General features: G+C 39.4%; 1 protein-coding gene across 1 annotated transcript in view; it reads right to left on the reverse strand.

Annotated features, from left to right (window-relative positions):
• Positions 1-14,041, reverse strand: part of LOC134674898 (titin-like) — a 150,582-nt gene that overhangs the window by 49,687 nt on the left and 86,854 nt on the right. Inside the window, exons 2-3 of the mRNA XM_063533054.1 lie at positions 7,795-7,956; positions 452-647 (exon numbers count right to left, since the gene is read on the reverse strand). Coding sequence (XP_063389124.1) covers positions 452-647; positions 7,795-7,956 — 358 coding nt within the window. The remainder of the gene's footprint in view (positions 1-451; positions 648-7,794; positions 7,957-14,041) is intronic.

Below are 14,041 nucleotides of genomic sequence, written 5' to 3' on the forward strand. Positions count from 1 at the left end.
GGACCATTCATACTTTGCGCTCGACCATTGTATGAAGTTATGAAGGGCCTTGATTTGCCGCCAGCCCGAGGCCTTACGGATAAGCCACGACATGGCTGACTTCGGCTAAGGCGACCATTGGTGGGAACGAAAGGTCCGATCGCTGTGTCTCTCTCCAACCTATGGTTGTAGTCTTATCCCAGAAGCCAGTCGCGAAATATCGTGGCCAGGCCGTAGGGATGACCCATGGTATAATAATATACTCCATGGTATAATAGATACTGGTACTCTTTTCCCGTCTTTTCTAGGTCACCTGACTGACACAAGCCTACGTCGTCATGCGACAGCGCTATATAATAATATGCGATAGCGCTATATATAGCGGCCATGTTATAGTGACGTAGGCTTGTGTCACTCTGGGAAGAGAAGACCATGTTTTATTAGATTATGGGATGACCACTCGATGACTCACCCTAGTATCAACCCTGAGCGGCTGGTGGCGCTCGGCGGTGAGACGGATCTTCTTGAAGGGCGGCGGGTCCGCGGGCGGGGGGTGGTGCGCGGGCGGCGCGGGCGGGGGGAGGTAGGCGGTGCCCAGCAGCGACATGCGGGTGCCCGCGCGGTATTCGCCGACAGCGCCGCCGCCGCGGTAGTTGCTGTCCCTGGAACTGTTGAAGGTATCGGTAAGATTGATGTGCAATAAATATTACGATACAAGTGCGAAAAGTAGGAAATTCGCAACGGGTAGCGATAAAATGAAACACGACGGGAGTGTTTTAAATCTACATGAGCTGCGACTTGAACTAAAACCAGCAGCAACGGTATCACGGACGTTTGCGTACGGCCTCAGTGGCGAGCGTCAGCGGAGCGGGCAGCGTCAAAATAAATCTGAACAGCGTGTACTAAGACCGCACACACGACGCCCCGCTACATGCCCCGCTAGTGCGTCCGCTCTCTACACTTACTTACACTTGTCTTCGGTTAACGTCGTACGATGCGTCAAGCGTCACATTGTATAGGAAGGCAGTCATATAATTTCTAACATTACAACCTGCACCTACGGTTCTACGCAACGAGCTGAAACCGTGGATTTACACATTTGGTTTGGTATTTAGCCTTACCACGAGCTTATCACTGACATGACTCTGACATATTCGCTAGCGCGTGCGTACTTTCTATGCATCTCGCTCGTACTGGCATGGCATATTCGTGCGAGCGAGATGTATAGAAAGGAAGTTACGCAGGCGTTAGCGAATATGTCAGGTTAGTGACAATGACAATCGTGGTAGCCGTACTGGCCGCGTAGCCAAGATGCCGATCGCTTACGCTCCGTAGCGATCGAAACGCAACTGTCACTGTCGCACTAATATGGAAGAGTGATAGAGTGACATAATGGTTTTCGTTGTCGAAGCGATAGCGATTGTAACCTTGGCTAGGCCGGCTGGTCTTCGGGAGGCATGTCCGAGCGTGACAAACGTGAACAATCTTAGCTTTTATAACCTAAAAACTAGATTACCTACAACTTTAAAAGGAAAGGCGTTGCACTTACAGTTGAGGCTTGACAAAGTCATTAATTAACTACCTCATTAAAGCGTCGGAACAATGATTGCAGTAAATAGCAAAAACAATAAAAATGATAATAACGTAATCGTCGGAATTTCTAAGAAAACGCGGTCATTATTATTTCAGTCATTAAGTCATTCCAGATTCAGATTAACTCGTCGTTATTGTGGTGTTAATAATTTGTTTGTGAATAATAATTTATTCATTGAATCGTCAGTTCCTATTATGCGGGTAGGGTTATTCAAATTGAATTGGCAGTCGGCAGGTTGGTGCTATCAAAATATGTATTTAAATTGATATGTGCCTGTATTTATTTGGCACAGCTAAATATTATTACATCCGTTCTCTTTGTGAAATGTAAAATCGACACAAAACTGAGGTACTGTATCAGGTTCGTCACAGTTTTATAACGAGTGATAGAACTGTAACAAAACTTATACAAATTTGTTACAAATCTATCTTAAACTTGGAGCGAAGGTAAAGGTTAGGTAGATACAGACAGTGTCTAAAATAAAGCTTCAAAAAAATACAGTGTCTCAAAAATAAGTGTAAACGACTTTATTGCCTTGACATTCCGTTAGTGAATGTGCTTTTTTGGCGCTTTATGCTGTAGATCTGTATATCACCTAAAAATCATACAAATATCTATGTCTATGTTTTCTAAATTATTCTTCTGCGTTTCAGTCTGCCAATTGGGTAATTATGATCCCTTCACCTTTTGTCTAAACTGACCGTTTGTGAAAATATTTAACTTCAACTTTGAGAAATTGGCCGTCGAAGAAATGTTCAAATTACAAGGAACAGACACAATAGGAAGTCATAATAAAATCATAAAGCACACTAACTTTTCGATTTCCTCCATTTATATTATTCGGCTTTTATTTACTTCCATTCCCGTAGCAGCAACAATAGCGATATCCTGAATACGTATAACTTGTGTAATATAGTCGCGACGCATATTTTATTAATTTCCATCGCAAAACAACACGAAGCCACACAGATGTCAACGATTTTTGTTTAACTTTTTATTGTGTTTATGGCATCCGGTTTTGTCAATTGTCTATGGTGGACCATCGATTGGTCAACGAATGAGGTTAAACGTGTCAACGCAGATACTCGTTTTTTAGCTCGGAGTAATTAACAACGGAGACGCCATGTCTAAAATTTTCGGTACAAAATAGTCTGCCGTTTTTTGCAGGGGAGGGGCACATCAAATGTATAGGTACGTCATGTCAGATAAACGTCAGTCCATACATATGGTTGACCATTGGCCGCCTATTTTCGACAGAGGGGAACGCCTGTTAATGGCGGCTCCATTGTTAATTACTCCGAGTTTTTTAGGGTTCCGTACCCAAAGGGTAAAACGGGACCCTATTACTAAGACTTGGCTGTCCGTCCGTCCGTCCGTCCGTCCGTCCGTCCGTCTGTCACCAGGCTGTATCTCACGAACCGTGATAGCTAGACAGTTGAAATTTTCACAGATGATGTATTTCTGTTGCCGCTATAACAACAAATACTAAAAACAGAATAAAATAAAGATTTAAATGGGGCTCCCATACAACAAACGTGATTTTTGACCAAAGTTAAGCAACGTCGGGAGTGGTCAGTACTTGGATGGGTGACCGTTTCTTTTTTTTGCTTTTTTTTGTTTTTTTTTTGCATTATAGTACGGAACCCTTCCTGCGCGAGTCCGACTCGCACTTGCCCGGTTTTTTTAGTAATAAATAAATACTCTGTCTGTGCCAACTTTCAAAAACAAAGTTTGGAGTGCCGCAATAAACGTCATATTTTTTAGGGAAATACTTTATCATTGCACAATCTGTGCAGTTCGCTTTATCCGATTCTAGCATTGATTTAATAGCAGGTAGGTATATACCGGGTGTGGCCTGTAATATTAGCAAACAAAATAACTGTAGGCTGTACTCCTCATACTGATCAACATTTGTTCAGCGACTTTTGAAAATATTGTAGTTTGATTTTTAATACACTTTAAAGGTTATTCAAAGACGCAATGTATTGCGAATTTTGTTATGTAAGGCTTGACAAGCAACGTCAATCACAATGATATGGCGTGGCGATGGCGTCCATTGAATATAATATTTATTTTGTATGAGAAATAGGGAGTCTAAATACTTCATAATTTGTAAAAGTTGTTGAAAAAAAGTGTCACCGTTTCAGGAGTACAATCTATGTTTTAATTATTTGCTCATGTTACAGGCCACACCCGGTATAGTTCTGTTATTTCGTTTCACCGTGTAGCCCCAAATATTGGCCAAAGTTTGCTCAAAATGTACATCGAACTTTACAGTGATAAAATAAAAGGTAAGGAAGATAAATTAAAACGCGGAACGAATGAACGACCCGCGTAACTCACGCTGCTGCGTCTGACGTTTGATAGATGGCGCTTGTGAGCGGAAAGGGTAAAAGGCCAAGGCCACTGCTACCAACCGCGCGGAACGGGTATTGTTTTTAGGGTTCCGTACCCAAAGGGTAAAACGGGACCCTATTACTAAGACTTCGCTGTCCGTCCGTCCGTCTGTCACCAGCCTGTATCACACGAACCGTGATAGCTAGACAGTTGAAATTTTCACAGATGATGTATTTCTGTTGCCGCTATAACAACAAATACTAAAAACAGAATAAAATAAAGATTTAAATGGGGCTCCCATACAACAAACGTGATTTTTGACCAAAGTTAAGCAACGTCGGGAGTGGTCAGTACTTGGATGGGTGACCGTTTTTTTTTGCTTTATTATTTTATTTTTTTTGCATTATGGTACGGAACCCTTCGTGCGCGAGTTCGACTCGCACTTGCCCGGTTTTTTAACCGACTACGCAGAGCCTAAAGTTGCACACAACTTTTTTTTTATATTGGACATATTTATCTTATTTCTAAGACTCGGAATCACAGGATCTTGCATACCTGATAAAATGTTTATTTCCATGTATGACGGTAACGGAATAGAAGGGTCGAAAAATGTGAGGAAATTTTGGGACTCTTTTTTACATATTAAAATCGTAGGAGCTCGATTCTGAGTAATTATATGTATAATATAAAAAATCACAAATGGGCCCGTGAATAAAATGGGCTTAAAACTGTAATAGATTTTTGTTTATGAATTAGAATTGCAATTTCCACTAGATAATGCTTACTTACGTCACCTGGTATGAATTTTAACAATGAACATTCAATGTAACATAGATTAGCAAGCCGTGATGTAAGTCTCGTAAATAAAAGCTACAATGACTCTGATAAGAGTGATAAGCGAACGCATGCAATCGAATAGATAAGAAATATTGTATTTACATTATCCGTATTTATCGGTAAATGGCACTTTAGATAATAATGAGCGTCGTAAAATTCGTAAACAAGAAGTTAAGGAACGTAGTGATATAAACACATTTTAAACCGACTTCAAAAAAGGCTTTACATTTTTCAAATTTGCCGCCTTTTTCTACTGACAAGATCTGCTTGACCAACTATATTTCTTATATTATTACATTTATCATTGTAAAGTTGCGTTCAGAATGAAGCTCTATATTTTAATTAAATTATCCGCACTAGGCAATAAAGCGATAGTAAACCCAGTAATGTCCGTCACGTGCGCGCGTACTCGCAATTTATTTGCAACACTGTACGAGAATACAATTTTACAATATGTGCCAAGTTTACGTTTTATTTTTACATTCTTACGTGTAACGGAAATAGCCCGCGTGAGCGCAATTCGAGATATCTTTGACGCAAATTGCAGCTGCATTGCGTTTTTTTGCACTTTTTGTTTTTATAAAAATGACAACATAGTCTGCCCTCGCGAATATACAAAAATACGTAAAATATACTGATACCGTTGTATGATATAGGTACGAGTACATACTTATATCGTCGCGGGGTTATTACAAATCATGGGAATCATAACTTTATTTATAACCATTCTTATGAATGGGCGTAACTTATACTTATGTATGTTGTTCAAAGAGTAAGTATATGATGTTGCTACTCGTATACTCATTCATAGTCTTCAAAAACCCTTTCTTTAGCAAACTTAAATCTTAAAATTCAACTCAAATTTTCCAAGTATCTATAAAACTCAAAACTCGTCATGTTTAAAACTCGTGCTCAGCGTTTTTGAATAAGCGCATTGCTAATTTAAAAATACAGAAAAACACGTGTTATGCCGATGGCGCCACAAAACACATCACCGAGCCACTTTACTGTCTAAAATAAACATTCTCATATTTTCTTGGCATAGATTCAGCCCTTCATAATAAGCCCTATCGTTGGAAATGAAATAAATTCAGATTACCAAGGCGGAAACATGTATGTCGATCGTCTAGTTGTCTCTGGTTTGGCGCCAACTCTCTATAATCTAATCTCTATATGTTGGTATGCCTGCGTAATTCGTGGAATGAGACCGTTATGTTGGCGCCAAAACTTGTTTTGTTGTCAATGTTGTCATAGGAATAATGTGTTGACATTTGAGTGTGGGTGTGTGGAATAATACAGTGAGAGTTTTTGTTTTATGTAAACTGCAATAGGTACCTACTTTTATTTGGTCAAACCAATTTGTCAGGTACCAGGCGTGGCTCACTCCGCGATTTCGTCGCTTGGCTACAGCTACCTGTACAAGTAAGTACATCCGTTTCACACCAATTTTGGTGGCTAGCCAGAAGCGGCGCGTGGCGCTGTCGCCACCTAGCGGCCATATCTGTCCTGATCGTAACAGACGTGTTTTGTTAGAGTGAGTCTTCTGTACCTAGTACCATTATTTATTCTGTGTCAATACGGGACCTCCTGCATCGTATTCTTCGTTGGGCAGGCAAGCAGGGTGATAATACAGTTTCAAATTACAATGCTATTCATATAGGTACCAATTACTGTCAGATAAGCGGATTATAATTACTGCCACCTAATCAGTAATCACCATACATTAGAACTGAAGCTTAACGTCATACGATAAGAACTATTTTCCCATAGCAAGATGATCAAGCCAATTTACAAAGGGACTTAAGTGACGTGAATTTTATATGAAGTTTTGTCATTTTGAAAAGATTATTGTAGAGTAGAAACAATGAGGCATGGGAATTCTTTTTGCAAGATATTTTTTTAATGCTCAATAACGACAATAACATAAGGACATATTCACAATATAAGTGTCACTCTATTTTCAACCATAACTCTATCAAGTCACGGCTAAATTTCAAATGACTAATTAGGTCTTTTTCGATAAAAGTTCACGTGTTATGTTATGTGAACATTGCAAAATACGTGGGTTTAGATTTCACCCGATGTGCTTATGCTTAGAAATCGTATATAGTAATTTTATCATGTTTCCCGTGGTTTTTGCTTGGTAGAAATTTCCTGGTACCGAATGTAAAAACAGTCCAGTACGGTTACCATCAGTTTGTCACTGACATTAACGCTGTCGAGAACGTAATTTACTTTCTATACATCCCGTTTGCACTAATATGCGAGTGCGAGCGAGATGTATAGAAAGTAAATTACGTTCTCGACGGCGTTTATGTCAGTGACAAACTGATGGTAACCGTACTGAAGTCCTGATCATAGACGTATACAGGTCGATAAATCTAAATGGGTCAGTATGGAGAAGTCAGAAACTATGACTAAATCTGTTCTTAGGAACACATATTTCTTAGGAACCATGGCATGGGAATTAGAGCCGTGGTCGCCCAGGTGTTTTGTCTATATGTTTCGTGTATGATGTATAGTTTCGAAAAGGTTTTATTTCGAGTACTTGCTGTTATGTAATTTAACTCTATCCTTCATGCGATAAAGATGTTATCTGAGAATCTTTTGTTGTTATTGCATTTCATTTTGCACAGGTAATTAATAGCGGTTTGGTATAACAAAGTATAAATATGCCATTCATCGTCTGGTAGTCTCTCGAGCGGATACCGACATTTTAAAACCAACCGACTATACCTACACTGAGAGAAAAATCATCAACAGGAATTAAAAAACAGGGAAAAAATGAAGTTTTAGTAATAATTATGGACGTTTCACTATTTCTGTAAAGTTTATTTATTTCTACAAACAGCTCAGTAATCCCAAATATAATTTCAACAAACAGATAATAGAAATTGCAAGAACTAATAGAAATTGCAAAAGTCAATTTGTTCCTATTAGTTAACTCTCCTTGTCCCCGGATTAAGTTTATTTTTGTAATTCTAAGTGTGTTTTTGTTGTACCTTCTTTTCTCTCAGTGTAGGGCAGCGTGAAAAGCACGAGCATACCTGAAGGAGAGCGCAGCCGAGCCATATCCGGGCTGGTGGAGCCGCAGCGCGGGGTACTGCGGGGGGTAGGGCGCCGCGGGGGCGCGGGGCTGCACCACCGCCCCCGCGGCCGGCTTCCCGCCGAACGCCAGCGCGCCGTGCCCGTGATCAGACTGCCCGGGCCTGGGACAAGAGAGAACAAGGGTTAATAGTGTAACATAAATACCAAGAAGAGTAAGGTTGGACCCTGTTTATCAAAAGCTTGTAACTTGTAATACAAGTGGAAGTCCCTTTCTAACAAAAGCTGTCAAAAAGGCACTTCCAATTGTATTACAAGTGACAAGCCTTTGATAAACAGGGCACTGGTCTGAGGCTGGAGACAGGCCATGGAAAGAGTGGACCCAAGCTGGAGTAAATTACAGCAGGGTTGCTCAAACTTATGTTCCTACTATAACCTATCAATTTGACTGCGAACTTCCAGTGTTTCCCAAACTCATTAAAAGTGCAATTACAAAATAACACTTTTTAAAATGGCGTTGGTAAACCAGTTGCCCGTTAACTTGTGATGTAAATGAGTGGTAAATTAACTCTCGGGTGAACCTTGTATGAGAATTACAAAAAACTCGGCAGAGGCAGAAGACGCTAAAAATTGATAACTATAAATACCTAGTAGAAATTTCCCAACTGCAAGAGCTTTAGGGGATAATGTTCTGCCGCCAGAGTGCAGCACTGCCGACACAGTAAATTTATAGACTAACTTATACATACTGTGCCTTAAACTGTTTTTTGACAAGTTTTCACAGACAATAAAATATGACATTGATGCATCAAGGCGGTTTGATGACAAGGGCCTACCGGTAAACGCGAAAATCGAAATTTAGTTATCTGCCTCTTTATCGCTCGAATATGCAAGAGTGATGAGGGATTAGATAACGAAAATACGATTTTCTTGTTTCGCGGTAGGCCATGTGATTGACATGACGTGTGATGTGTCAATGTGGTTTGTTTACTATATGGGCTACAAAGGTGCCATCTACGCAGAGCTTTGCCTAATATTCCCTCTAGCTAAGTCAAGGAGAAGGATGGCTGTTTGGAAATATAAGCATAAATTTGACCCCTTATTACACGACACATATTTCAAGGTCTCATATGATCAATAATCATCCTAAATTTGTAAGTGCCAATGTCTGTTAACCTAGGTCCTAGAGTCAACACACTCAATCTAGTAATTAATCTCAATCATGACAAAATTAGTAATTTTTAAGAGAGATAAGAGATCTTTATTTGCATACCATAGTACAGATGTTAAATACATGGACCCTGGAAAGGGTGTAGTAAAATTTTGGTGGTTAACAATTTAGTTAATATATTTAACAATAGTTTTGGTTATTATTACTACTGACTTATACTTAGGTTCGATATTATAATACTTATACATTAACATTATCTAAATTGCACTTCTCTACAAAGTAATACTTATACATTTTCTAAATTGCACTTTTAAGTTTAATTTCTTCAATCAGAGTGAACTATCGTTAACATATTAAAGCTAACACATGAATCATAGCAAACAATGGTACTAATACTACTAATAGGCATAATCGCCATAAAGATTAGGGTGACTCATGTTGACGCATAGTCAACAGAGTAGTAACCTCATAAACGTGAATGTCAAAGTCACAGGTTGACTGAAGTTTGAGAATCCTTTGATTTATGCGTTTTACGGTCTTGATTTTTTACGTCGACATAGTCTTTTTTTAATTTTCACACTTGTAATCGTTACAAGTGGACCTAATAGGTACATTTTTAGTGTTCCGTACAAAACTTTGTTTACGGAACACTTATGGGATCACTTCGGTCTTGCAAATCAGTTAAATACGTTTTTCTCAGAGACCGTGTGACATAGATACCTAAAATTTGGGACAGTTATAGCAATTACCACCACTCATATTGTAAATAAGTCAAAACTGCTTATTTCTTATTAAAGGGGGAAATTTAGGGGGTTGAGAGGGGTAGGCTGAAACTTTTTTCATTTGTAAGTATCGTGTGGGGTACCATTAGAAAGCTTGCAAAAAATTGAGTCGATGGACTGATTTTGACTTCATTTTAGACTGCAATAGTTTCGTCAAAAAATGCATTTAAAGTTGCAAGTTTTCATACAAAAATTTTCACCTCTGTCCTGGCGATTTTCGCGAAAACTATAGCTAACAGGCAGCTGACCAGTCAATACCCAACTTAAAGAAGCATGGAGACGGCGGGAAAATTATCAGCTTAGCTTTATCTTTATTAGTTTTTCAACTGCAGCTTGATCTTTGGTTGCTTAGGGCTAGCTAACTGATGCTTACACTGGTCAATTCATATTAGGCAGTAATTTTAGAAAGATCCTTAGTTAAAACTTTAGCATTGAAATTTATGACTTATGTCTTTGACACAAAGTTTAATTCTGCTTGCTTATTTTTGTGGGATATTTAATTTTATCTCAATAGCCTACTATAAGTATGAGAGAGATCTACAAAATACGACCTTATTATATTGCAAATAAGTTTCAATTTCGAACGGGCTTTCCAACCAATGGATTAGGCATCTCAAAAATCTGAAAAATTCAAATTAAGAATAGGACACATAGAGTTAGTAAGGCGTATAGAGATAATAAAGTCATTTAATATTTATGAACAGCTTTGGCCTCATGTATAGATTTTATTGAGAGTATCTGATTCGTCGAAACAATATACACAATATTCCTTTTCATTAAGTACCATTACATTTCTGTATTAATTGTATAATTATAATATCTATTAATTATATTCAGTACTTATGTATATTTTTGAACGGATCGGTGTGCAACAAGATTCAGGGCTATAACCGCGAAAATAGAAGTTCGCAAATTGCGAGCATTTTTCTCTGTCACTCTAATTACGCCTTCATTGGAGTAAAAGAGAAAGATCCCCGCAAATTGCTAATTTCGGTTTTCGCGGTAGCCCCTCAGTCCTGTTACGAGAAAATAATTTTGGAAGACATTAAATAGTATATGACAGTTAAATATCACAGTTTTTAGAAACAAAGGTAAAATTGACGAAATATTTAAAGTAAGCCGACTTGTTTTTTAGCAGTTCTAAATAATATTAAAGTCTATATATGTATGGCATAGAACTAGAAACAAAATGAAATAAAAAAAAAATGAGTTCTAAATTCAAATTGAAGGAGTATACATTTAAGTTATTATAGGCCAAGCGCGCACCACGATATTAATTTTTGCGACACGATTTTAGAATCGATTTTAGATTATATATCGCAGAAAATTCACTACGCGCACTGCGATGAAAAAGTCGACGATTTGTTCATTCTCAACATGGATTTCGTACCAATCGCTTGTCATGAAACGTGTCTTTAATATGCGATTGCTGTATGATTTTGAGCATTTATAACACAAAGGTGATCCCCGTCTATTTCCATAATTAAATGGTCAACATCTAGCGTCTCATTTTGAGACTCCATTGGAGATGCAGGTGCCGAGATGTTGGGGTTTGGAGAGCGAAATGCCGACTGAGGTCCGGCCGGGGTGCGATTTTATTATCATAGTGCGCGCGGGGCCATACAACTCCGCATGCGGCAATTCACTTTGCGACAATCGCGTCGCGAACAATCGCGGAAAAATGTGACAAATCACAATTTTATAATCTCTGCGATTTTTTGTCGCATATGCGCGCACTAACATATAAACACATACGTTGCATTTCTGCGACAAAATTATCGCAGGACAAAAAATTGTGGTGCGCGCTTGGCCTTACTCTAAATTATTATAATACATCAAGCAAAGGCCGAAGGAGCGATTCGAAGATCCGAAGCGTCCGACAGACGCCCGCCTCCCGTAACTTTTCCAAGTATTTTTAAGTACAAGTGTCTAAGTCGCAAGATCCAAAGGCTGAAGTCGCATTGGGCCGAAAGCCCGAAGCATCCAGGAGGTCAGTTCTAAACACAGGTAATTAATACAAGTATCTAAATGCGAAGGCCGGAGGCCGAGCTCCGCGTAGGGCCGAAGGCCCGAAGCCTGCAAGATGTCAGTGGTTAAACACAGAACTGACAGCCTGGACGCTTCGGGCCTTCGGCCTTCGCATTTAGATACTTATACTATTGTTCTGTGTTTAAGTACTAACATCCTGGACGCTTCGGGCCTTCGGCCCTACGCGGAGCTCGGCCTTCGGCTTTCACATTTAGACACTTGTATTATTGGTCTGTGTTAAAGCACTGACATCACGGACGCTTCGGGCCTTCGGGCTACACGGAGGTCGACCTTTGGCCTTCACATTTAGACACTTGTACTATTGCTCTGTGCTAAAGCGATGACATTTTGCTAAAGCTCGGCCTTCGGCCTTCGCACTTAGACACTTTGTACTATTGTTCTGTGTGTGTAGTTGAATACGGTATCCTAAAAACAGGCAAACAACCTCTGTAAAATGTAACGATGCGAGCGGTACGGCTACCATCAGTTTGGCATTGACATAAACGCTACCGTGGGCGTGAACGTAATTTACCTTCTATGCATCTCGCTCGTACTGACATATTAGTGCGAAAGAGATATACCTATAGGAAGTAAATTAAGTTCACGATATCGTTTATGTCAATGCCAAACTGATGGTAGCCGTACGGAACACTAAATGCCTCGAGCTATCTCGGGCTTGGCCAAATTATTTAAAGTATGAATTAAGATTGTGCGACTTGGGGAAATTACAAAATAAACGGACTTTTAACTAAACCTAATTTTCGTACTTAATTATCGTTATGCTGTTTAAACTTCAATCAACTTCCTTAAATTTTTATGATGATACCTAGTTTAAGAAAAATAAAAAATAACTTTTGTAACGTCTATCTATTTGTCGATCTATTCTATATCCTATAAAAAATAAATGATTTTCCGACAGTTTTTGACCCATTAGCGTGGATGAATTGGACATGCGGTGATGCGGCCAATGGATTCTCAGATTTAGTAAGTAGTTAGAAAGTTTGTAAGGAAAACCGCTAAATTCTCGAAATCATGCGTCTGCGCATGTAGGTGGCGGCGCCACCTAGACTACCTCCTACACCAGTGGTGGGCAAGGTATAATAGGCTTATTAGGTATATTGGGGTTAGGCTTGTGCCTGCTCGGTCACTACAGAGAGCGCTCCGCTCTGGGTCAATCGGTCAAACGAACTAGTTCGGTCTTTTAGTTCCTTTAGTTCGGTTCGGTCTTTGAGAGCTGGGAATGAATGAATCGATTTCACAGTAGTTTTTTTCTAAATCTTTGGCAACTGAATTACGATTCAACTTGTACGATACTATATGACGGTTAAACATCAAAAAGACACAATTAACACTAGACACACTAGACACAATAAAATAAAATAAAAAATATAGAAAAACTATTTGATTTCATACTTTTCGGGTATAGGACTGTTTGTCATTCTTTTCTTTTATCTCGTTCGCACTCGTGCCAGCGTCATTGTGAACCACTTCGTTCAGTCTTCTCTTTCACTCATGTCAAGCGATCACCAATCCCACTGAACCAAAGGACCTAAAGACCGATTAAGAGCGTGTAAAAAGAATTTAGTTCCTTTCGGTCTTTTATGGGATTTCATTCTTAACAGTTCTTAATTCATGACCGACACAAGCCTAATTGGGGTCGCTACCGAGTACCGACCAAGTGAAAGTATGGCAGACAGACATGCAGACAACTCTAACATGGGCAATCGAAAGTGGAGTTTCATAATGTATCCTCATTTTCCTCTCTGGATATTAATACTTAACATTATTAGAAACATAGCATAAAATAAGTAAAATAACAATATAATGTCAATATCCAGAGAATGGGGACTACGTTTGTATGGAGGAGCGACCGTCCCCTTTTTGACCCCCTCCCCCTAAACGTGTGATATAATTAATGGATGACCCCCTACTATAGAGTCAGGGCTATAACCGCGAAAATCGAAGTTCGCAAATTGCGGGGATTTTTCTCTGTCACTCTAATTACGCCTTCATTGGAGTAAAAGAGAAAGATCCATGGCACTATCCCTTTCGGCTATTTAGGGTTGTCAAAAATCAAGTGATTATCTTATCTGTGGTCGTGCACGCAAAAGGAAGTCAAGTGGTGCCAACCCTAATAATTGCTCGGAGCAATGCTGAGCCGAGCGGAGCCGAGTTTGACCGAAGTCAGGAGTTTCGCACCCGTGGTACCACTCCTGAGCCACTCGACTCCTTATAAAGTATAAATAGTACAACAACGTGACACAAAAT

The sequence above is a fragment of the Cydia fagiglandana genome, chromosome 20, assembly GCF_963556715.1.
Source record: "Cydia fagiglandana chromosome 20, ilCydFagi1.1, whole genome shotgun sequence".
In the NCBI taxonomy this organism is placed as follows: domain Eukaryota; kingdom Metazoa; phylum Arthropoda; class Insecta; order Lepidoptera; family Tortricidae; genus Cydia; species Cydia fagiglandana.